The sequence below is a fragment of the Mus pahari genome, chromosome 14, assembly GCF_900095145.1.
Source record: "Mus pahari chromosome 14, PAHARI_EIJ_v1.1, whole genome shotgun sequence".
In the NCBI taxonomy this organism is placed as follows: domain Eukaryota; kingdom Metazoa; phylum Chordata; class Mammalia; order Rodentia; family Muridae; genus Mus; species Mus pahari.
In genome coordinates, this window is record NC_034603.1 from 54249586 (window position 1) to 54274940 (window position 25355).

At 40.7% G+C, this 25355-nt stretch overlaps 1 protein-coding gene across 1 annotated transcript in view; it reads right to left on the reverse strand.

Moving 5' to 3' along the window:
* Window positions 1-25355, reverse strand: part of Vmp1 (vacuole membrane protein 1) — a 96766-nt gene that overhangs the window by 7575 nt on the left and 63836 nt on the right. The window contains exons 8-10 of the mRNA XM_021211983.2: window positions 18601-18681; window positions 14539-14655; window positions 9718-9779 (exon numbers count right to left, since the gene is read on the reverse strand). Of these exons, the coding sequence (XP_021067642.1) occupies window positions 9718-9779; window positions 14539-14655; window positions 18601-18681 (260 nt within the window). The remainder of the gene's footprint in view (window positions 1-9717; window positions 9780-14538; window positions 14656-18600; window positions 18682-25355) is intronic.

Sequence of the window (25355 nt, forward strand, 5' to 3'; positions counted from 1 at the left end):
AAAAAAAAAAAAAAAAAGAATTTTCTGAATTAAATTAGCAAATTTCAATAGTAAATGAAATTCAGGTAGGCTCTGAACTCAAATCCTCCTGCCTGAGCTTATCATGTGCTGGGCTTACAGGCATGGATCAGGCTTTTCTGAAGAACTTAAGATACGGATGGGGTGCAGTTCAGAAGCCTAGGGATAGAGTTTCTGAGTAGAAAACATGCTTTTTCATGCTCTTCTGCAGGGCTAGCAGGTGGTGGGCAGGGTCTCCTTATGGAGCCCAGGCTGGCCTGGAGCTCTCAAGTGTCCCGACTCAGTCTTCAGAGTGCTGGCATCTCAGGCACACACTAACATTTTTGGTTAGAATAATCATCTTCTGACTGAAGCCAGCAGAGTCCTCTGAAGACAATGAACTTGACACTTACAGCCACAGTGGGACAAACAGTGGGGTAGATATACTTTGGGGATAAAATAAAAGCCCTCCCCCATTCTACTTCCATCATATGGAGACCTGTCTTCTATTAAAAAACAAAAAAAGAGTCGATAATTCTCTTTCTTGGTAAGACACTTATAAATAATTGTTTTTAGAAATATGTACAAAAGAAAGGAAGGAAGGAAGGAAAGGGGGAGAGAGGGGAGGGTACACTCTAGTTAAACATTGTAGGGTTAAAATTTCCTCCCCACCCCCAGACAGTGAGTGATCTAAACAGGCTTAACGGTTAGTATTTTAATGAGTTGTCATTTCCTGTCTGATAAAGATTCTCACAGTGTTTAACCACCAGTTTCCCTGGGGACCAACCAATACTAGAGCTCTATTCATAGTGACTCAGAGCCGACCTCAGACTCCTAGCCTGATTCAACAATGACAGATTACCGGAAACCCTCCACTTAGGGTGGACTCCTCAGAAAGGCAGGGGAATTTATCAAGACATCCTCTGAAGAAGCCAAAGGCCATCGCATGGGCCTCATTAACATCAATACCTGCCTTGCCCATCAGAGATTACACCAGTTGTCACCTAACTATTGCAGGAGCGAGGGAGTGACTGGCACTGACTGAAATCCAGCATCTTTAACTTGGTGAAAGTAAGATCTAGGAATTCTGGGTACCGGGATGAAAGTGTTACTGTTGCTACCACTTCACTGAACATAGAACACAATCTAAGAAGCTGATGTTGCCAGGGAAAATTGGCAAATTGACTTGACTATTTTACCTCTTTTGGATTCGAAACATGATTTCTTTATACACCAGGGTTTTGGAAGAGGATCCTAACACACAATGAATGCAGAGTGAGAAGTACATACTGCATTGGAAATTCTAGGTCTCTTATATATGGGCTTGTTTGCACTGACAGTCTCTGGCACCTTCTAAAATTTGCTGTGATTCTACCTCAGGGCTTGGGATGAAAACATCTTGAATTTCATTTGCATCTGTGTCCCTCTGAAGTAATTAAAAATTCTTTTGTATTACTTAGCTCACTGTGTGCCCAGTGGCACTATTTATATACATGATAGCATCCCTTTCCCTTTCTTCTAGGCTTGGTGGAAGACAGACCACATTGCTTTTTCCAGACACTTCAGGCATACGGTCGCTCCTGCTTCATAAGGGGTTTCTAGAACGCAGGGTTTTGCAGTGCCCTTGCTTTCCAATGTTTGGGATCGTTTCTTCAGAATGCAGACCTGAGCAGGAAGGACAGGCAGGCACTCTATCAATGGTAAAGCAGGAGTTTAAGGAATGGTCTGCTGTAATGGGGTAAAAACGATCGTTCTGGCTGTATTCAAACAGCTGCCTGAGACTGAGCCTGGCTCTCCATGCTCATCTCCAACTTCCAAGACTGAGGGACAAACACTGTCTTCTGTGGTGCTCTCTCAGCAAGCCTTGGAAACACATCTTCATTCCGGTTTTCAAAGAACAAAGGTTAATAAACACACCAGGTTGTATTTAAGACAGAGACACACTCTGTAGCTCAGGCTGGACTGGAAATCACGATAATCCTCCTGCTTCAGCTTCCCACCTGTGAAGATTACTGGAGTGAGCTACCAGGCAAGAATTCTTCTCATCTATCTCTACTGATATTTATTTTCTCTGGCTATCCTAGAACTTGCTATGGAGATCAGGCTGGCCTCTTAACTCACAGAGACCTGCCTGCCTCTGCCTCCAGATTCTTGGATTAAAGGCATGTATGCAGCACCATGCCTAGCTAGCCTTTATATTTCTACTGTTTCTCTTCTCCCCCGCCCCTAGCCTGCTTTTAACTTCCCCTTCTCTCCTCACACTTGTACATGGCACACACCATCATGCTCAGTAGTAATTTGTATTTTCTTTTTCCTTAATTTTTCTTTTTGTGTACATATGTGTGCCCAAATGTATATATGTATGTACAGGTGCCTAAGAAGGCCAGAAAAGGGCACTGGGTCCCATGGAGATAGTTACAGGCAGTTATGTCCTACCCAATACAGGTGCTGGAAACAAAGCAGGGACTTCGGGAGAAGTGGCAAGCGCTCTTAATTGCTGGGCCTTCTCTCCAACCGGGGATTTACACCTTCTCTCTACTTTTTTTCTTTTTTTTTTTTTGGGGGGGGGCTAGTATTTCCCTCATCCAAAAGCCACATAGTAATCCCTCTATTAATGAAAGAATAGGTTTATGTATCTAAGAAGTATTTACAGGGTGATTAAAATGTGTCAGGAATTCCTGACTGCCTTTTGCTTTACCCTGTATTATCTGACAAACTGGATTTTAACTTTAATATTCCACTGAAATGCTCTGATAATGGTAACTTCCTAATAAAATATCCATTTCTCATCAACAGTCTAACTATGCTGCATCCCAGCATCTAGGACAGAAACAGGGAAGAGTTTCTACAGAGTACCACAGACACAAGAAGGAAGCTATCATCAGCTGCAGAGGGAGGTAACTTTAAAATCAGAGTGCAGAACTGCGTCACCACAGCTGGCTCCTAAGCTAGCGATCCTTTCTCAGATCAGAGAAATGAATGCTTGTGGTCCAGACTTCTATAACCTTTTAAGAAAATTATTTTAATAATGACCAGCATAAAACAGAATCAGAGACATGAACTAGATTATATCTTATAATAAAAAAAAATAGCCATGCAAGGTAGCCCATCTCTTTAAGCCCAGACAGAATTCTGTGACTTCAAGGACAGCTGGGTTTAAATGAAGTGAGTTGCAGGCCAGCCAGCGCTACCGAGTAAGGCCCTCCTTCAACAGAAGCAACAGCGGCAGTAGCATCAACAACAACAAAAGAAGCCACACCCCCCCCCAAAAAAAAAAAAAAAACCCACACCAAAAACCACAAACAACTCAAACAGAAAAATAAGGAAAAGATGAGTTTTATTCCTGTGGCCCAGGCTGGCATAGCTCATTCTCACTACTTTCCATAGAGTGAAGAACAAGAAGCAACATTCCGACTTCAGAACTTAATTACTAACTGGTTCAAATGATCTCTCTTGCCACAGGCAAGCCTGACTCTGAGGTCAAAATCAAGTTAACTCAAAAATAGGAGACAGCAAAGAAGAGCATGGAACATTCTGTATCTGGTAAAAAGTCCCTGTTCCAGCCAAGCCAAGCCCATCCCCCAGCCCTTGAGTTCAATGACTGAGTTATGGAAACTTCTCTTGTGTGGTAAAACTGGACTTTGTCTTCCAATCAGACCCTGGCAAGCTGACAACAAGTCAATGTTCTGCATATGGCTTATTGCAAGTCACAGGCTTAATGTTATTTTCTGGGAATTCTTAGCCTCTATTTGGTGAGAATTCCGGAACATGTCATTTTATAATTACAATTCTTATCATTTGGTCCTGCACAGGTCTCACGTATTTCTTACAATGAATTAAGAATCAGCTTTATATCATCACAATAACAGGGACGAAGAGCTAACACTGCCTTTCAAGCTCTCAGGTTTGCTGACTTTCCCTCTGACTTACTCAGAGTACAAACCAATGTACAAGCAACATCTTTAAAAACCTCAGAATTCTGTCCCTGCCCACCTGCTAATAAACATGCCATAAATTAGAAAGCTATTTTCTATATTCTAATCTTTCAGAATTTGTAAGTGGTCCACTATATATGATTATTTACACAGTATAACTTAGATCAATCTACTGATTTAGATAATAAGGACATTTTCCCTTAAACATATTGATATTAGCAACTACTTTCTAGAATTGCCCTAGAAATAAAACTGTTAATTATGACTGGGGAATAGGCATTATTTAAATTAGGGTATCATGTTTAGCTAAGCTATTCCATACTTATATTAAGAATAGCAGTCCACTGGGGCTAGAGAGGCGGCTCAGTGGTTAAGAGTACTGGCTGTTCTTCCAGAGGATCTGAGCTAAGCTTCCAGCACACAGGCAAATGACCATCTGTAACTCCAGCTCCAAGAACTCTGACACCTTCCAGTCTCCACTGTCACTCAACCACATGTGGTATTTACTCACAAAGATATACACACATACACATAAGTAAAAATATCAAGGTCAGCCTGGTGTATATTGTGAATTCTAGGCAGCCACAATGCATAGCTGTGAGAAAGTTATGAAAGAAAAGGAAAAAAAAAAAAAAAAAAAAAAAAAAAAAAAAAAAAAGAAAGAGTTTAAGGTCATTCTGAGTTGTATATCGAGAACCAGACAAACCTGAACTAAATGAATCCATGCAGTCAGGATTTAGTGTTATATTTATTATTTTTGTTACAGTGCTAAGTATCCCCTGTAAACTCTACCACAGAGCTACATCTCCAGCCAGATTGGTAATTTTCATTTTGAACACTTATATTTTAAAACATCTAGGCAGGCCTTGTTAATCCTAGCATTTGGGAGACAAAGGCAAGTGGATCTCTGTGAGTTTGAGGTCGGCCTGGTCTACAGAGCTAGTTCAGGATAGCCAAGGCTACACAAAGAAACCCTGCCTCAAAAACGAACAAACAAACAAAACAACAACAACAAAACAAACCCAGAGAACATTTCCTATTTGAGCCAGGCATGGAGGTACTTGCTTTTAATATTAGCAGGTGTGGAGTATGCTGATCTCTGTGAGCTTGAAGACAGCCAGAGTTATGAATAGAGATGCTGTCTCAAACGACAAAACAAAGCAACAATGTCTTGTTTCAAAGTGTAGGAAAACAAATCTTTTTTTTTTCCTTTTTTGTTTTTTTGAGACAGGGTTTCTCTGTGTATCCCTGGCTGTCCTGGAACTCAGAAACCCGCCTGCCTCTGACTCCTGAGTGCTGGGATTAAAGGCGCGTGCCACCACGCCTGGCTCAGGAAAGCAAATCTTGTCACGATTATAATTACTGACAAAATACTAAAAACTCTCTTGGTAACTGATATTGAAGACAAATCTAATTAACTTACATTATTTAAAGATTTGTTTGTTTATTTAACCACTCAGCTATAACACACATGCACACATAATTTAGACAAAGTTTCTCTGTGTAGCCCTGGTTGTCCTAGAATTCACTCTATAGACCAGGCTATCCTTGAACTCAGAGATCTGGTGACTACCTCCTGGGTGCTAGGATTAAAGGTAGGATTAAAGGCATGTGCCACTACTAGCGGGCTTATATATAATAATGAATAATGTGCATGCATATGTGTCAGCATGTAAATATGTGCACTTAGACAGGTGCCCTGGAGGTCAGAGAACTGGAGTGAGTCCCTTGGAGTTGGGAGTTGCAGGTGGTTACGAGACATCATGTGGGTGTTTAAGCCAGAGCCATCTCTCTAGTCCCCCACTGGGATTCTTTCAGGGACCATGCTAATGCAGTTTAAAAGAAAGGAATAGGGGACAGAATATACTACAATTTAACCAAGTTGTCCAAATATTAAAGGCACTTCAACTTCTATATAATGTAGATAAATGGCAGAATTTCCTAGAAACTCCAAAATCTAAGGAAACAGAAGAATATTGGCTATACAAAAGATCTGCTGATTTTACAGGGTGGACCTTTATTTGAACACATGTGGTCATTTCCTGGGAATCTGCTCTGTGTGAGTCAGGCTGTCAGGTGCTCAGAACAATAAACAATACACATGGTCTCTGAAATTAAAAAGCTTACAGATGCTGGGCATGGGTCAGCAGAAGCAGGTGGACCTCTGTGGGCTGGCAGAAACAAGATGGTCATCAGGGCTAGGGAGGTAGTTGAGTTGGTCCAGCATGCAAAAAATCTTGGATTTGATCCCCGAAGCCACAAAAACTGAGCCTGGTGGGGAACATCTTTAATTCCAGCTCAGGAGGTGGAGGTAAGTTTAAGAAGTTTAAGATCAGGGCTGGTGAGATGGCTCAGTGGTTAAGAGTGCCAACTGCTCTTCCAAAGGTCCTGAGTTCAAATCCCAGCAACCACATGGTGGCTCACAACCATTTGTAACGAAATCTGATGCCCTCTTCTGGAGTGTCTGAAGACAGCTACAGTGTACTTACATATAGTAAATAAATAAATAAATATTAAAAAAAAAAAAAAAAAAAAAAAAAGAAGTTTAAGATCAGCCTCAATTACATAAGAATGTTTGAAGTCAGCCTGGGCTACTTAAGACTCCCAGAAAAAAATAGGGGCAAAGGGAGAGCAACAGAAGTAATCAAACATTCATAAACATAAAAATAAACTCTAGCCAGTGGTGGCACACATCTTTAATCCCAGCACTCAGGAGGCAGAGGTGGCAGATTTCTGAGTTTGAGGCCAGCCTGGTCTACAGAGTGAGTTCCAGGACAGCCAGGACTGCACAGAGAAACCCTGTCTTGAAAAAAACAAAACAAAAAAGAAACCAAAACCAAAACCAAACAACCTCTAAGTGTATGTCATGTTTGTTGCTATGCAGAGAAGTCCCTGGCTTAGGAATATTTGACCAAATCCCAGGAAGTTTTCTGAGGATAAAAGCTGAAATCTAATGGACAATCTGACTGTGGGTGATGGATTTACTCTCTATTCATTTGGCACCAGTGTGGAATACACACACTCTTTGTGGTGCTGGGCAATATATCCAGGACAATCTACATGAGAGGCCTATGATCTACAACTAAGCTACCCATGGCTAGGAGATGATAATTGTTACTTGTACTACCAGAGGTTGAACTCAGGGCCTCAAGCATACTGCCAAATGGCATTCTGCTAAGCAATTGCTTTAGCACCTGAGATAACAGGTGATTGACAGACTGGGAGTTGCTAAGGACATATAATGTATAGAGGGACAGGTATCTTACCGCATGAGACAGTCCCTCATAACAAAGGATTATTTGGCCCAAAACATCATGAGTGTAAAGGTCAAGGCACCCTGAGGCAGGCAAAGGGAACAGCAGGCTCAGACATGAGTGCTGGGATCCAAGCATCTGGGACACTGAGCTGGAGAAGGATACTTGGAGCTCCCACACTGTGAGAGCAGAGGACTGAGGGTGCTGTTGGTAACATGAAAAAGGTTTCTGATGGTGTGGTTTGACAGTCCTGGAAGGACAGGAACAGACTGGGCATGTGAGACAGGCAGCTCTGGAATACAAGCTTCTGGACACTCCGGAGGCCGGGGAACAGATAATGGTGGTGAGGCTGTGAAGTAGCTGAGACTATTCCTGCTACAAACATTTAGTATGAGGAAAGAAAAACGAAGAAAGTGGGTGCCACAGGGCACACTGTCACTCTCCAGTGGCCACGTATGACAGGGAACAGCATGTCTGTCCTTTCAGAATGTTCTCAAGGGAAGTGGAGTAGTCTCTAAGGTTTGATGAATATAAAATAGGAGGAAATTTCCTTCAAAAATAAGAGACAGCTGGGCGGTGGTGGCGCACGCCTTTAATCCCAGCACTTGGGAGGCAGAGGCAGGTGGATTTCTGAGTTCGAGGCTAGTCTGGTCTACGAAGTGAGTTCCAGGACAGCCAAAGCTACACAGAGAAACCCTGTCTCGAAAAACCAAAAAAAAAAAAAAAAAAAAAANACAAAAATATATATATATATATATACAGCAAAAGAGGCACTTCTCACATAAACCCAACCAACAGAACACAGTAGAGTTTGGGAGTCCATGGAAAAAAAAAAAAAAGAGAGACAAAGATATCCAGTCCCCACATCCCCAGATAACAGGTAGCTCAGGATGGCCTCAAACTCTGGCTCCTGTCTTAGCCTCCCCCAGTGCTGGATGGCAGGCCTCTGCAACAGGCCCACCTCCCCTTCTATTGCTGTGAACCTGATATATGATGACATACAAAGCATTGTATTTATACAGATTCAGGCAGCATAAAAACCAGACTAGTTTTCCTTCCTTCTTGGTGTAGCCCTGGCTGACCTACAACTTAATTTGTAGACCAGGCTGGCCTTGAACTCAGAGATCCGCCTGCCTCTGCCTCCCAAGTGCTGGGATTAAAGGCATGAGTCTTTAATGTATAAATTATATTCCACATAAATAATGAAAAGTTTAGGAATTAATAAACCAGTGCTTGAGCTGGGCGTGGTGGCGCATGCCTTTAATCCCAGCACTTGGGAGGCAGAGGCAGGCGGATTTCTGAGTTCGAGGCCAGTTAGAGTGAGTTCCAGGACAGCCAGGGCTACACAGAGAAACCCTGTCTCGAAAAACCAAAACCAAACCAAAACAAAACAAAAAAACAAAAACAAAAACAGTGCTTGGTTCTACTTGGTATATTCTCAAAAATGTATTCTCCTTAATTATTTCATTAGAGATATAAAATATTATAAAACTTTTATTATAAAACATATACAAGATATCTATGCTTTATAGTGAAAGGTTTCAAGAGTAATAAACCAACACAAACTAACCACCAAGTAGCAATTCATTTTAAACAGTAACAAATTTTCACAAATAATTTGGTTTGTGTCAAAATAATTTGGTAAGATTGAAATTTACACTGAAAGTATGAAAAGTGCACTTCAACTTAACCCATTCCCATCATACACCACTCTACTACTAAATGAAAGAAAGTTCTCTCTTGTAAAAAACCAAAAACCCCAAACGAACAAACAAACAAACAAAAACCCCAAACCACATGAAAGATGATGTAAGCAAGCTAAAACCCAACAATTCTTGATTTTATTTCTACCATCTGACTATGTTCATATTCCATTTGAAAGTTAATCAAAACGGGTGGGCTTCTTAAAAACCGTTTTGTTGACCCGAAGCTGGCAATTTTGTGACATGATTTGAACTATATGTTCAAATGGTCTTACTTCTGCAAACTGCAAAAATAAATAAACGCATCAAACAGTTTAGCCTTTTAATTGGCCTAATTTTTATTATTCTAGATAAATTATTAATTATAGTTAATAATTTTTGTTATTCTCGTGAAGTAACAGCTTCCTATTTGACAAATTTTGAGAATATTATACCATTGCACAACCTTTAGTAAAATACTAAAACATTATGTAAAGTTTCTATTTAACTTGCTTACATGCAACCGAGTAGCTGGCCCAAAGCTATGTTAAACTGTAATGACACATACATGCTTTTTTTTTTTTTAAACAAAGAAGGGTCACATATTCTACCCCCAAAGCTCTTTTAAAAATCAAGAATTATGTGAACTGATACATTTAGTTTCCAAAGAAATGAAAAAAGTGAGCTTTATTTTTTTCCCTTCAGTTGGATAAAAATTTCTTTTTAATAACAATAGGCCAAACACTTTTCCCCCTCAAAACCAGATTTTTTTATCCCAATGTATTCTTCCATGCACATTTACTCCATTCAAAACACAGTATTAATATTAGTCTTTAAGGAATTACTCACCCAATAAAAGCGACCATCTGCTCCACGATGTGCTTGCTGAAAGTTACTATAACAAAGATTTTCTGAAAGAAAACACCAGTTAAAATAGTCAATTATTTAAAAGAACTACCTGTAAATCTCAAAGTATAATTGTCTAAAAGAAGGTGGTGTGCTGCCCTTAACTGTAATTTTAATATATATTTTAAAACATAAGACCATTTAATTCTGATGGTAGTTGGTTACTTTAAAGATGTTTTTCCTTAAGCCCAGCTGTAGTCTTTGACTAGGATACAGGACGGTCTCAGAGAGCCTGTGAGTCATGAAACCCGAGCCTGGGAGGGAACAGTGGAGAAGTCACTTTTTCTATCTGAGTTCTATACAAAGCAGAAGCCATGGGCTCCCATATGAGTCCACTATGGACTCAAAGCTGATTATTCTAACAGAAGCCTTGCCTAAATGTACTTCAGAGATTTTAGGAAGACAGCCTAACTTCAGCAACACTATCAAAGTCCCCAGAACCTGAACAAGCCTGATTTCCCAGGCTTACTGCTAAATGGACTTTTCAAATTTTTAGTTTGATGAGAATGAAGTTCTCCCTCTGTTAATTAAAGATATTGACACTAAAACAGAAAAAAGAGGGCTGGGTGTGGTGGCACACGCCTTTAGTCCCAGTGCTTGGGAGGCAGAGGCCAGCCTGGTCTACAGAGGGAGTTCCAGGACAGCCAGGACTACGCAGAGAGACCCTTTCTTGACAAAAACCAACAAAAAAACCCCCGGATACCTCTAGCACTAATAGCAAATATTCTCAGCTTCATCCAGCACAGGTGAGCATAAAGTACTTATTATGGATAACACCAGGCAATAGTAAGGGCTTTTAGGAAACAAAAAGCTGGGAACACTTCTTATATCTTGATTTTTCTACAAATGGTTGAAAACTGGTACAGAAACTCTCTCTCACTCTCACACAAAGGCATACACGCACACACTCGAACATATCTCCTTCCCCCAATGCTATTAGTAGTTAAAAGAAGATGGAAGGAGCCACCACTGACATGGAAGTGCAGGGAAAAGGAAAGTCACGCTTAGCTGTAGGACTGACTAGGGATTCAACAGTTTCTATTTAATTTTAGATTATAAGGATGCATAATAATTCTGTGAATAAAGCTGGATTCCTGGAGTTTTTCCAAGTTCCTGACAATGAGCTCTTTAGCGCTCTGTTGTTTGTTCAATAATTATGTTAGCCAATGTAACCAAAGGGGAGGTGGGAATGAAACAAAGGACAGCGGCCTTCTTCCCCACTCTCTACAACCATGAGGCACTGAGCAGGCAAGGTGGCTCAAAGGAGAGAGCTCTAAGGATCACACTAGAGTTCTAGGAATGGTGGAAGCCATACAGCCTAGCGAGACAGCTGTTAAAGTAAATGTAGAGGGGAAAGCAACAGTACAGAGGTCCGCACCAAGAACCAGTTATTCTTGGAGCCATAAATCTTTCAACAATCAACAGAAATAATGGTTGTGACTTTCAGTGATTTCAACACCATAAGCTTTCCCTACCATCATTGCCTAACAATGCAAAATCAGCCTGTGTCCAATAATTGCACAACTTCATTGCTTGAGAAACAAAACAAAATTTCCTTTTTATATGTAACAGCTTAAAAATTTACTGGGCTGGGTAGGACATAAAATGTATCAGCCACTTAAGAACCCATGTCTCCATCTTGAAAGCTGTAAGTCTGAGTGGGGATTCTACCAGGTAAGCATAAGGCACAAACCAGTGAACGTTTTTCTCATTCAGGTGCATACAAGAAACAAGGGAGCCAGGTGGTGGCACATATCATTAATCCCAGCACTTAGGAGGGAGAGGCAGCTGGAACTCTGTGAGTTCGAGGCCAGCCTAGATTACAGAGAGAGCTCCAGCACAGCCAAGGATACAGAGAGAGCACGTCTCAAAAAACAGACAAAACCCCCAAAAACCAAATCCAAAAGACTTCAAACAAACAAAAAAAGCCCCAAGACAATAAAACGCACCACCAAACAAACAAACATACAAACAAAAACACAAGGGAAAAGACTACATAAGGAAAAGGATCTGAGCAGAGGAACGAATGAATGGTTCCCGAGTCAACACAGAAGAGACCACGCACTCAAGTGCCTAATGGCCCAAACCAAGGAAGTAAGCTTTCTGACCCTTAAGGCTCACAATCCAGTTACGTGTGTGTGCGTGCCTGAGGGATGCAGACAGGCAAAAGCCAACGGTAAGTAAGATGCACACAAATAGACAATCTTGTTAAATTTTTTTTTTTTCATTATTTGGGAACAAGATAAGAATCCTCTTCTAGGCAGAGAAGTTCAATCTACCCAGGGAACAGGAAAGTTTTGATCCAACATAGTAGATGTACTGGTGGGAATTTTTCAAGGAAGACTAACAGACAGCAATTTATACTTATAACTTATTGGAAAGCTGTCTAAAGTTAAGCTGAGAAAAAAAAAAGGATGAAAGAAGAGCAAACGGGGAGATGGGCTTTAGTAGAGTACAGAGGAATCTATGTGTGGGTGTTTCTCTGGACTCTGGAACTGACCGAAATGTTTACATTACTCATTAGTCCTGCCTACTCAGGGAACGGGAAAGGCTTGTTCTAAGCTACATCTGAATGCACATCAAGTGACATGCCTTAATAAGGCAAGTTACTCTGTACAATGGAACACAGTAAACATATTCCACAGTCAGGAAAAGAATCCAGATCCATGCCTCAGGAAGACAAATGGGTTTTCTATCATTTTCTCTACACAGTAGGTAGAAGAACTTCAACCTCAGGGCTTATTTTGAATTCCAGGTCCAAAGGCAAGAAAACCTTTTTCCTTCTAAATGTTAAGTTTCTCTATGAAATCTGCACAACTACCTCATACCCATCATTGGTCCTGAGAATCTACAAGCAGTAAAACATTTACTTTCTTTAGTTGACCTGGGTTCAAATTCCACCTGTTAGCATTCTTATAGACACGTATTGCTTATTAGCCACTTGAGTATGATTGCTGTACTTAGACACTTCCTTTATACCAGAATTCTACAGAGTTAAAGTATGAGGTACAATATGAATTGAGCCAGGCAGTGATGGTGAATGCTTTTAACCCTAGCACGTAATAGGCAGAGGCAGGCGGATAGATCCCTGAGTTTGAGGGCAGCCTGGTCTGCAGATTGAGATCTAGGGCAGCCAAGGCTACATAGAGAAACTAAACAAACTAGAATTGGTATATCTTAGAAGAAAATCTACTTAGGATGTCTAAAAGTATTATCAAATTTGACCACTTTTCTGAAATGAAAAGGTCTGACAAGCCATGCATAAATAGCTACAGATAGGCCCCTGGTAGGTCTACCATGCTTCAAGGGAGGCCATATATCTATGGGTACATGTGCAGCACAAACTGGATTAGATGAATTCAAAACTAAAACAGGTATGGAAGATGGTAAGGAGGGGAATGAAAAAATGAAAATGTATTGTACAAAAAAAAAATGAAACAGGCAATAAAAATTATAATAATATAAAGAAAAGTTATTCAAGAAGTATAAAATAAGACATACAGATTTACAGATTATGGGGCTGGAGAGATGGCTTAGTAGTTAACAGCTTCTCCCGCCTCTGTGGTACCAGGCAAGTATGCAGTGCACATTTCATGCAGGTGAAACATTTAAACACATGAAACAAAGTATATGTACGATTACATAAACTGTTACAATAGGAATAAAAATGACTGAGTACTTAGGTATTAACTCAAAAAGCTATGCCAGCATTGTTTTTTTTTTTTTTTTTTTTGAGACAGGGTTTCTCTGTGTAGCTCTGGCTGTCTTGGAACTCACTCTGCAGACCAGGCTGGCTTCAAAATCAGAAATCTGCCTGCCTCTGCCTCCTGAGTGCTGGGATTAAAGGCGTGCACCAACATGCCAGACATCCCTCCCTCCTTTATTTGTGTACGGGTGTTTTGTCTGCATGTATGTACATGAACTGTGTGCACTCAGCACCTGCAGAGGCCAGAAGAGGAGGTCAGTTCTCTTGGGATTAGAGCTATACATGGTTGTTAGCAGCCATGCGGGTGCTGTGAACTGAGCCAGGGTCCTCTGGAACAGCAGCCAGTGCTCTTTACTGCTGAGCTATTTCTTCAGCCCCTCACCATCACTGGGGCTAGACTTTATTTTTAGAGACATTAATTCATTGTTCTTAACTTTCTTTTTTAGTAAATTCTTATTTGCTGTGAAACACACTGATTTACAGAAATTCTTTTTTAAATGTTTATTACTGCGAGTTGCCCTTAGATGGAACAATTCACAGTCCAAGGCACAGCCACTTCGCCCTCACTTAGGCTTTGGGCCTCTTGATTTGTGTGTGTAGATCTTAAAGATGGTAAGAGTGGCTCCGGGGGCTAGCAGAGTCTCACTTCTCTAACCACACAACCCATGTTTCCTCACAGCTTCAGCTACCCTTCTCTTGCCCACAAACATCTGCTGGTTCTCGGTAAAGGATATTGGTGACAAGCGAGGAAGTGCTGTGCAGTATGTGAAAGAAAGGAAAAATCAATGAAAAGTAATCCTCTTTCAGGCGGTGATCAGTCAGGAAAGCACAGCTTTTGACTGTGTACATGAAAATAATATGCATTTTCTTATACAAGTATACTACTTTTTTTTTCTTAATAAAGAAAGGAAGAAAGAAGAGGAAAGAAAAACAAACAGCAGAATTTATGTACTTCTAAACTTGCATACTTTATTGTCTAACCGATGGAAGCAAGCCAAGAGCCATGGTCCTATCAAGGTCCTATCAAGGCCATTAAGCAGTGACTCAGCTATAATTACCTGGATATGCATTTTAATGATTGCTTTTCCAATCAGGGTTGCACCAAAGAAGGTCCAAAAAGGTACAAGGAAGTGTCCACATGTTATTCCAGCCAGGTCAAACAGGGGATTTGGAATCTATCAAGAAGAAAAAAAGACTTCTGTGAATAATTCAAAGAAAATGTTTTTAAAATCTGTTGGGTGTGTGGTGTCCTGCCTTAATCATTGCTTTCTATATGACACGAGATAAAGGTCCCTGGTCAGTGTATGACACTGGTCAGAAGACCAGAGAGGATTCTAATAGCAGTCCCTAAGCTGGATCTCATGCTCGGTAGTCTGCCATTCTATAAGACCACAGCAAACCAAGATGCACCTCATACAAATAGTTTTTAACACAGGAGGAATGGATACAACCTTGGATCTGCATAAATTTAATCCCTTTTAGTAGATTTCTGCTCATTTGGTGGTTATTTCTTTAGTAAGGTATGAATGAATTGTTAAGATTATTAGAGAAGTTCTAAGTAAATTCTTACTCAAAACAATTATCTGGATGTGTTCATATCTTCAGTAAACATGAAATCCCTAACTAAACTTATCAGTGGAAGCTTTCAACATTTAACCTTACTATATTCCTGCAGCTGTAGCATTTGAGAGGTAAAGACAGGCAGGAGTTCAAGGTTACTCTTGGCCACAATAGAGGGGGTTGAGGTCCTGCTCAAAAATAATTCATTATTTTTATTTTACATTAAGAAAGCCTATGGCTCTGGGGCCACGTGGCATATTTTAAAAAGAGAGATGAGAGAACACCGACTCAGATGTTTTGAATACTCTGTCCTAGACAAAGAAGTGATTCACAATAAATACCTTTCCAAACATTTCCACATTAAAACAATTTCATGTAAAAATGTGAAGAAACCACAACTGTTTTTGAGCACTTCACTTACTTTTCTCCCACAGAAATACTCTGCCCTTGTGACTGTTGGCTGAGCCACTTGTAAGCCAATTAATTTATATAATTTTATTTTTGAACTCTGAAAGAAAAGCCCAGTTGTTTAAAAAAAAAATTCGCCACATGCAGTCTTCTAAGAACACTTATGACTAAGTGAGAACTCAAGCATTCTCTGCTGTGACTCTCGGTCTCCTCACTCAGACTCATCTTCCTGTACTGGGCAGAGGCAACATCTTACCTTTTTTCTTTGTTATGCTCACAAGTCTATGAAATATAATTTTGCTTCTTTTCTTTCTTTCTTTTTCTTTTCTCTCTTTTTCTTTTCTTTTCTTTTCTTTTTTTTTTTTTTTGGAGACAGGGTTTTTCTGGGTAGCCCTGGCTGTGCTAGAATTCACTTTGTAGAGCAGGCTGGCTTTGAGCTCAGGAGATCCACCTGCCTCAAGAGCACTGAGATTAATGGGGAGCACCACCACTACTAACTAGTGTTTTTTTTTTTTTTTTTTTTTTTATGTGACTATACTGAAGCTATCTTCAGAAGAGGGCATTGGATCTCATTACAGATGGCTGTCAGCCACCATGTGGTTGGTGGGAGCTGAACTCAGGACCTCTGGAAGAGCAGTCTCTCCAGCCCAGCTGTTGTTTATTTTCATGCTTGAATCAACAGTAAATGGAAATGGGTTTAAAGTGAAAATCAGAACAGACACAAATTCTAACTTGTCAACCTGCTTGGAATTTCACTCTGGTTGGATCTTCTCAGAAAAGGAGAGTCAGACATCAGGGGACACGCCTGCTGCTGTTGCTTGTTTTCCTGAGGCTATAACTAAATAAACCAGAGGACAATTACAACCAAAACTGATGGATTGTTGGGCCGGAGAGATGGTTCAGAGGCTGCTCTTCCAGAGGAGTTCGATTCTTACATACAGGATGGCTAACAGCCACTTGTCATTGTAGCCCTAGTGGACCCAGTTTGCCCCTGCAGACCCAGTTACAGACATGCATACAGACAAAATACCCATGTATAATAATAATAACGCAAACAAACAAACAAAACACCCTACAGGATGCTTTAAAATTTCCTCTCAACTACGGTTTTATTTTAGTTTAAATGTTGCATCAAGATGATTAATTAATAAGTACCCTTTAACTTTCATTAAAAATATCACGGAAAAAATTCATAGACAGTCAAACTCCTCTTTAAATTTAACTTTAACTGTACATGACCAATATAAGGAATGCGTAGAACAGATGGTGAGTTTCTAATACACAGGCAATGAGTAACCAGGAATAAAGATTTCCTGCTTTGGGAAATTAAAGGCATTTCACCTTCCCCAGGCACATGCTATATGATATTATACTTATTTTGTAGAAAAGAATGGTAAGACAGAGTAAGACATTTCCCCCATAAAAAAGATCTGAACCCAGGCAACTGGTCTCAGATTAAGAACATTATTATCTAATAGGCTCCTCAGCTCATCCACAGTACTTTTCACCCACCCACCCACCCACCTCTCCCTTCCTCCCTCCTTCTCTGTCACACACGCGTGCACACGCGCGCGCACACAAACACACACACACACACACACACACACACACACACACACACACACACACACACACAGGATTTCTCTGTGTAATTCTGGATTTTCTGGAACTCACCCTGTAGACAAGGCTGGTCTTGAACTCAGAGATTTGCCTGCCTCTACCTACCAAACTCAGGGATTAAAGGTGTGGTTAGTACACTGGGTTTTTAACACTGTATTTCAACTGTCTGTAATTACTGGCTTCTAGAGCTTTTCTCCTTTTCCCCCTTCTTTGGTTTTTGTTGCTATTTGTTTTGTTTTCTTGTTGATTGAGACAATCTCTCCATGTAGCTTTGGCTGTTTTGTAACTCATCATATAGACCAGACTGGCCTCAAACTCAAGTCAGAATGGTCTTATATTTACAGCTATCCTCCTGCCTCAGATCCCCAAGTGCTGAGATGTGCTATTACTACCTGTTTCTCATTTACTCCTAGGTTCCAGTAGCTGTCAGAAAGTTGATAAACCACAGTGAAAATAAATGAGCATTTATGTGAGAAGCACTACATTGTTCTTGCAAAAATGTTTTATCGTGTGTGTGTGTAACACATACATACACGTGAAAGCCAGAGAAGGAATTGAGGCATCTTCTCCCTTTCCTTGGATTGTTGGGACTGAAATCAGGTTCTGCATCCTCAGGTCACAAGTGCCTTTACTTGCTGAGTCATCTTACCAATGCACAATTTGTTTTGGAGATATCCTAGGCTGACCTCAAACCCTCATTCTGCTGTGTCACCAGGGACGGCTCTGAACTTGTGATCCCCTTGCCCCACTCTCAGGGCTGTGCTGCATGTGGTTTTCACAAATATCCTCATAAATCCTATCAGCCTTGTGAGGTAGCCTCCTTGGGCCACTTTATATCTGTTGTCACTAGTGTCAGAGGTTGCACTGGGAAAATGTTTATTTAGTACTTCCAACAACAGTAACTCAGGCTCGTGGACATTTTGGTTTACGTGTGTGTGTGCACATTTGTGTGTACCAGTGATCCATCTGTCTTTATCTCCCATCCTGCCATCACTGATATTACAGGTGCATGCCACCACCCAGACATTTTATGGGGATTCAGAGAATTCAAACTGAATTCCCCATGCTTCCAAGGTACTCACCCAAACAGAAACAGGAGCTAAGATGTCTCAAGTCAGGTGTGAAACAAATCTTCCTATTAATACTTGGAAACTCTGGAAAAGACTTCCTAATTCATTCCATTATTACTTCTTCATAGGAATAATGGATTTTATTTCTTTGTTGTCACAGAATTAAGCCTTGAAGATTGAAGCCACCCTAGTCTACAAAGCCAGGACTTGTTACACAGAGAAACCCTGTATCGAAAAACCAAGACCGACCAACCAACCAACCAAACAAAGGGGCTAAGGGAGGGCTCAGAGGATGGTTCAGTTTCCAGCATCCACATCCAATCTTAGCAGGCATCAGACATGAATGTGATGCACACACATACATAAAAGAACACAAGAAACTAATATGCATAACAAACAAATTGATCAAAATATATTCATAGCATTTAGAGAACTTTATAACTTTGAATATAATCTACTTACAGAAGCACAGGCCAAAATTCCGAAAAATCCAACTTTCTGTACTAGTTTTTGAACTGCCAGTTTAGCCCGTGATGCAAAGTCCTGTGAAACAAATGTTTTGAAATATTAATTAAAAGCACAAAGAAGAACAACAACTCTTATTTATTTATTTATTTATTTATTTATTTATTTATTTTTGTTTTTTTGAGACAGGGTTTCTCTGTGTAGCCCTGGCTGTCCTGAAACTCACTCTGTACACCAGGCTGGCCTGGAACTCAGAAATCCGCCTGCCCCTGCCTCCCGAGTGCTGGGATTAAAGGCGTGCGGCACCATGGCCGGCTAACACTTTTATTAAGTTTTTCCGCTTACTTGTTTATTCGCAGTTGTATATGCACACATACGCATGTGCGATGGTTCTCCCCTTCCTCCATGTAGGTTCTGGGGACTCAACTCAGGTCATTAGGCTTGGAGACAAGTATCTTTACTCAAAGAGGCATCTTGCTGCCCCGAAAGACAACTCTTTATGATAGTTTATTGTATTATATGTCTTACAATCTGATACCAATTGATCTTATTTGTTTGTATACAGATTCTTGCTTTGTACTGCAGGCTGGCCTTGAACTCACAATCTTTCTGTCTCCCGTCCTGGGTGCTGGGAGTAAAGGTACAGTACAGATCACTACCCCTGACTGATACGGATCCAGACTGAGTAGCAGGCTGGGAAAACATCCAAATCTTCAGAAGTACCACACCCCTAAAATCTTCCCACATTAAAGAATGGATTGCTGCATCTTTGGGGTTCTCTCTGAATGCTCTAGACAAGACAAAATATGGTAAACCACATGCACTATATCACTGTTTGAAACCCTGCTTTATCCTATCTTTTTCTTTCTCCTCTAATAACTTAACAGACTTAATCTCCAAATAGCAGAATGGTACAAAGCTGGAGTTTTCAGGACAATGAAGACATCTCTGCCTAAACTAGCCATTTTGAAATTCATGCTATATCGCTTCTCTGCCTTTTGGCTAAGATCAAGTGTGAAATTCATGCTCTCATACCACAGAGCTCTGGAAGCTGCTCCTCTTCCCCATGTGCCCTTGCACCTGTTAACCACCATCTCTCCATCCTCCCCTTCCCATGCAAGAGAAGAAATTATTCTCTTGCTTATTTTAGACCAACATATTAGCTTCCACACATGAATGACAACTAGTGGTATTTGTCTTTCTGTCCTTGAATTTTTGTTGTTTTTTGAGAAAGGGTTTCTCTGTGTAGCCCTGGCTGTCCTGGAACTCAGAGCAGCCTGTCTCTGCCTCCCAGGCACTGGGATTAAAGGCCTGGCCACTATGCCCAGATGGAAGTCTCATTCTTTACAAATGGTGAAAGTCAGTTTGTCGTCATTAACATTTATATAGACATCTCCCTCTATCATGAAGTCCACAAGGACATCGCTCTCTCCCCAAGTGTTGACCCTATAGCCGTACAGTACCATGCCCTGCTCTTATTTAGGTGATGATTATCTAGACTTGGGTCCCTTACACTTGCTCAGCAAACCTTTCCTCATTGAGCCACCCCCTACCCCCGCCACACCGATAAAGTTTTTTTTTTTTTTTTTTTTTAAATTTATTTATTTATTATATGTAAGTAAACTGTAGCTGTCTTCAGACACTCCAGAAGAGGGCGCCAGATCCCGTTACGGATGGTTGTGAGCCACCATGTGGTTGCTGGGATTTGAACTCAGGACCTTCAGAAGAGCAGTCGGGTGCTCTTACCTGCTGAGCCATCTCACCAGCCCGCCGATAAAGTTTTAATTCGAATTAGTCTTAAGGATCGAATTCATGACTTCTGTGAATTCTAACTGAAATTTCCCAGAACTAAAAATTCAATAGGAACATCATTCTTATCATCCTACATGCTTTATATTATAAATGTAATCTTGCTTTTGTTAGTTGCCATTCAAGTTAAAGGTCATGTATTTATTTGAGACAGGGTCTCACTGTATAGGCCTGTGTCCCAGCCTAGAATTCCTAGAGCTCACCCTGCTTCTGCCTCTCAGTGCTAAGATTAAAGGCATTAGCCACCATGCCTTGTGTGTTTTGTTTTTATTGTTGTTGTAAGGTACATACTTATTTTTAAAAATGTACTTATTTAATATGAATTTGTATCATGTGCATACAGTATGCCTGCAGAGGCCAGAAGGTGACACCAGTTTCCCTGGAAGCAGAGTTAGAGATGAGTCATCATGTGTGTGTACTAGGAACCAAATCTGGGTCCTCTGCAAGAATAAAGAGTAGCCATGGCTCTTTTTTTTTTTTTTTTTTTTTTTTGGTGTTCCACGTGGGAGAGGTTTATTATGCAGGAATGGGGGGGCAGCGAAGCAGGTAGAAGGGTAGAGAAGAGGAGAGAGAGAGAGAAAGAGAGGGGAGAGAAGAAGGGGAAGAGAAGAGCGAGTAGCCACAGCTCTTAACAGCAGAGTCATCTCTCTAGCCTCAGTACTTTTTATCATTTGTATAATTTAAAAAAAAAATAAATTTTCAATCAGATGAGAGTGCCAATGTATTTCCCTATTACTATAAATCATGCAGTTGAGTTTCCTCCATTTTAGGGAATTACAGGGACAGCACACCTGGAATGCAATGTATTGGCCATGGTGTCTCCCTTAGCTGCTAAGTTTTGTTTGTTTGTTTCTCTGTGTGGCCCTGGCTGTCCTGGAATTCACTCTGGATACCAGGCTGGCCTGGAACTCTCAGAGAGCTGCATGCCTCTGCCTTATGAGTGCAGAGATTAAAGGTGCGTGCCTCGACCACCCAGTGGTACAAGTATTTGTATAATTTGACAGTCATTTTCATGTTGATTTTAAAGTAATACTATAATTATAATATTTGTATTTTAACTTGCCTTTAAAACATCCAGTGGGAGATTTTTACCCTCTTTTTATATTATTTGGCAATTCACAGTAAAAACCCAGAAATGTCATCTAACATCACTAGAAAAAAACCCTCAGTTCCTAAAGCTTAAAAGAAATATCTTAAACAAAAGTTGCTGTCTTTTACTTCAAGTACAATGAATAAGCCAAATGAAAATATATAGTAATAATATTTTTAAATAAAAACAGAAGAAAAAGATTACCAAGAAATTTATTATGTTAGGCATTCAATTCTCCAGTTACATATAAAAGAAAATTAACATTTCATTTGAATTCTTGTAGTATTTGTGGGAACAATGCTGAGAGTCCAATTTGATTGCTTCTTCAATTGTCATTTGCCATTTTATTAAAAAAAAAGTCTGTACCACAAAAAATAAATTCCTTTTTATAGTTTCATTTCTCTATATTCACATTTCATAACCTTTATCTATTTCACAAGTGAAGTGCCTGAGAGGACATGCTCATTCTCTACCTCTCTTTAAATAAATTACACAATTCACAATTAGTACTATGTACCATTTTCTATTTTTCTTAGTTATAAACCTATTATCTGGAAAGTTCCATTTCCCAGCCCCACCCACAGTGACTAGGCATCTTAGAGCTTGCACTTTTGAAATAGCTGAAGATAAGAGCAACTTATTCTCCAACACTGTAAGAGAGCAGAGGAGGAAGCAGCCATTTATAGCAGCAGAGGCTTCAAGCCCTAAGGAAGGAAAGGAAATGCGCCTTACATTACACTAGCCCAGAGCACTGCTGCTGTCTATTTCCTCTTTAAAAAAAGGGACTTAGGGTTACCAGAGAAGAGAAACAACAGGACTGATTGTAAGCAAAAAATGCTAATCTTTGGTGTAACATTTTAAGTATAAGTATGTTAAATAATATTTATCTCCAAGCAGTAACAGTATACTCTTTTTTTAATCTAATGGAAAGATCTCTTTATTTATTGACTTGGTTTTGGTCTTTTGGAGCTTGCTTTGTAGGCCAGACTGGCCTTGAACTCACAGAGACCCACCTGCCTCTGACCTAGAAGGATGGATTAAAGTGTTTGTTAGAATGCCCAGCTTGGAAAAACAAACAAACAAACAAAAACAAAAAAAACTTTTAAAAAGCAGCATTTAAATGAATATAACAACCATGGAGAAATTGGTATTTTATGGAAGTTTAAGTAGCCTGTTTTCTCTTTTAATTGAATTTTCTTTATTACTGTGATTCTGCCAGATGTGTTTCTGGTGCCCATGGAGGCTAGAAGGTGGCACTGGATTCTGTGAAACAGAAGTTACTAACGATGGGTGCTGGGGATTGAACCTGGGTGCTCTGCAAGAGTGGCGAATGCTTTTAACTGATGAGCTAGCTATCTTCCAGCCCCTAACCTGCCTTTTGTTTTTTTTTTTTAAAGATTTTTTTAAATTTAATTACTTGTGGGTTTTTGTTGTTGTTTGTTTGTTTGTTTGTTTTTTTTAAAGATTTATTTATTTATTATATGTAAGAACACTGTAGCTGTCCTCAAACACTCCAGAAGAGGGAGTCAGATCTTGTTACGGATGGTTGTGAGCCACCATGTGGTTGCTGGGATTTGAACTCCAGACCTTTGGAAGAGCAGTCAGGTGCTCTTACCCACTGAGCCATCTCACCAGCCCTGTTTGTTTGTTTTTGAGACAGGCTTTCTCTGTGTAGCCCTGGTTGTCTTCAAACTCACAGAGATTCATCTGTCTCTACCTCCTGAGTGCTGGAATTAAAAGATATGCACCAGAACCACCAGGCCTTAAAGATTTATTTCTATTATTATTTAACATTTTATGAGTCTTTATGAATTTTACATCATGTACATCTTCCTGTCCCTTCCTATCTGCCCTTACAACCTCCCTACCAAAAGAAATTAATACAGACTATATATATACATAAAACCTTGTCCTGGAGTGTGTAGTGTGCACAGTATGTTACACAAAGACACTGCAGCTCTGGATCTGCAAGACCAGCCCTTTCATGCCCTCCAGCAGGTCATAGGTGGGGTGGATATTGGGTGGCCAACTCAAAGCTCTGGATCTGGGCCTGGTAGGTAGCTGAGCTGGTCAGTCCTCCAGCTCTCCTACACCACCAGGGCCAACTCTGCTTCCTTGCTCTCATGACCTCAGAGGCCAGCTCACCTGCATGCCACAAGTGGCAAGGGGCAACTGGGAAGGGGGCAGCCCCCCTTGCCCGAGTCACCCACACAGTCTAGGGGTGGGGCTAGTTCACTTGCACACATGCCCTGGTTTGTTTCCCGCCTACCTGACCATTAGGATCAGCTCTACTGTGCTGCAGGCAGAGCTGGGCTAGCTTAGCACAGTGCCTCAGGTGGCAGCAGTTCAGACATAGGGTCTTTGCTGGTAATGTGGGTCTGGGACATCAACACAACCCTGGCTGCCACAGGACCATCAACCCAAACATGGCTCCTGGCAGCACAGGCTACTCAGATCAGCATGCCAAGAGATAGCACTGCCCTCAGATATCCACGTGGTGTCTGATGGCAGCCCAGACCACAGACATGGACACAGAACCAGCTATAGCAGGACCACTGACCCAGGTCTTTCCCAGCAGCCAGGGTCACAACCTCATCATGGCCTCCTTATATCCACCTGTTTTGTTCTTCAGTGACACTGAGTTCCACCTTTCTCCACAGTGTACTAACAAGCCCCTTTGGCTTCATGTATTCTTCCATTTCTTTACCACATACTCCATCTTTCCCAGCTCTCCACCACACACTTGTCCATCAGGGTAATGCTTGCAGCAGGTGACTGAGTATCTTTTTCTGGCCTCCAAGGCCAGTGTAGCTTGATCCAGTGCTTGAGTATCTTCTCCATTTTTACTATATTTAGGTGTGTGTGTGTGTGTGTGTGTGTGTATGTGCGCACGTGTGCGTGCACACGCATGTGAATATGTGCAAGTAGCAGGCCAGAAGAAGGTGTTAGATCCCCTGGAGCTAAAGTTAGGACCCACATGATGAGTGTGCTGGGGACTGACTTTGGGTCCTCTGGAAGGGAAGCAAATGATCTTAACTACTGAGCCATTTCTAGAGCCCCTACCTACCAGCTTAGCTTACTATATGCTAAAACTCATTCTGATCTAATAGTGCTCTTGATTTTGTTACTGAAATAGCTTCAAGGTTAGTATTAAACCCTTCAAAGTAGGCCTGGTGTAGTGATGCACGCCTTAGTCCCAGCACTGGGGAGGCAGAGGCACACACATGCACATATATGTACACACACACTTAAGGGATGAAAAACTGATTGTAACTAGAAATCTGAAAAATCAGAATTTGATCTTATTCATTGTATCATCTAGTGTGATTTCATTAAACTAATAAACTAAATTTCTTGTGAAATTTAGTGACAAGGGCATCTTTTAATAAAAAAAAAAAACAACTTTAAAATTTTTTTTAACATGGGTGTTTTAATTGGATGCCACATGTGTGTCTGATGCCCACAGAGGCCAGAACAGGGTATCAGATTCCCTGGTACCATAGTTAGTTAATAACGGCTGTGAGCTGTTTGTAGGTATTAGGAATCTGAATCCAGGTCTTCTGGAACACCAGCCAATGTTTTTAAATAACCATTTGAGCAATCTCTCCAGTCCTGACAATCTCTCCTTAATGAACAGAATAAAACTGTAAGATTACACATACAATAGAAATACATCCTGTGTGCTATGGGTTGACACAGTCTGTGTGGCAGAGTGTGGAGAAAAGCAATCTTTGAAAGGTAATCGGCGGGGGTTGGTGAGATGGCTCAATGGGTAAGAGCACCGACTGCTCTTCCAAAGGTCCTGAGTTCAAATCCCAGCAACCACATGGTGGCTCACAACCATCTGTAATGA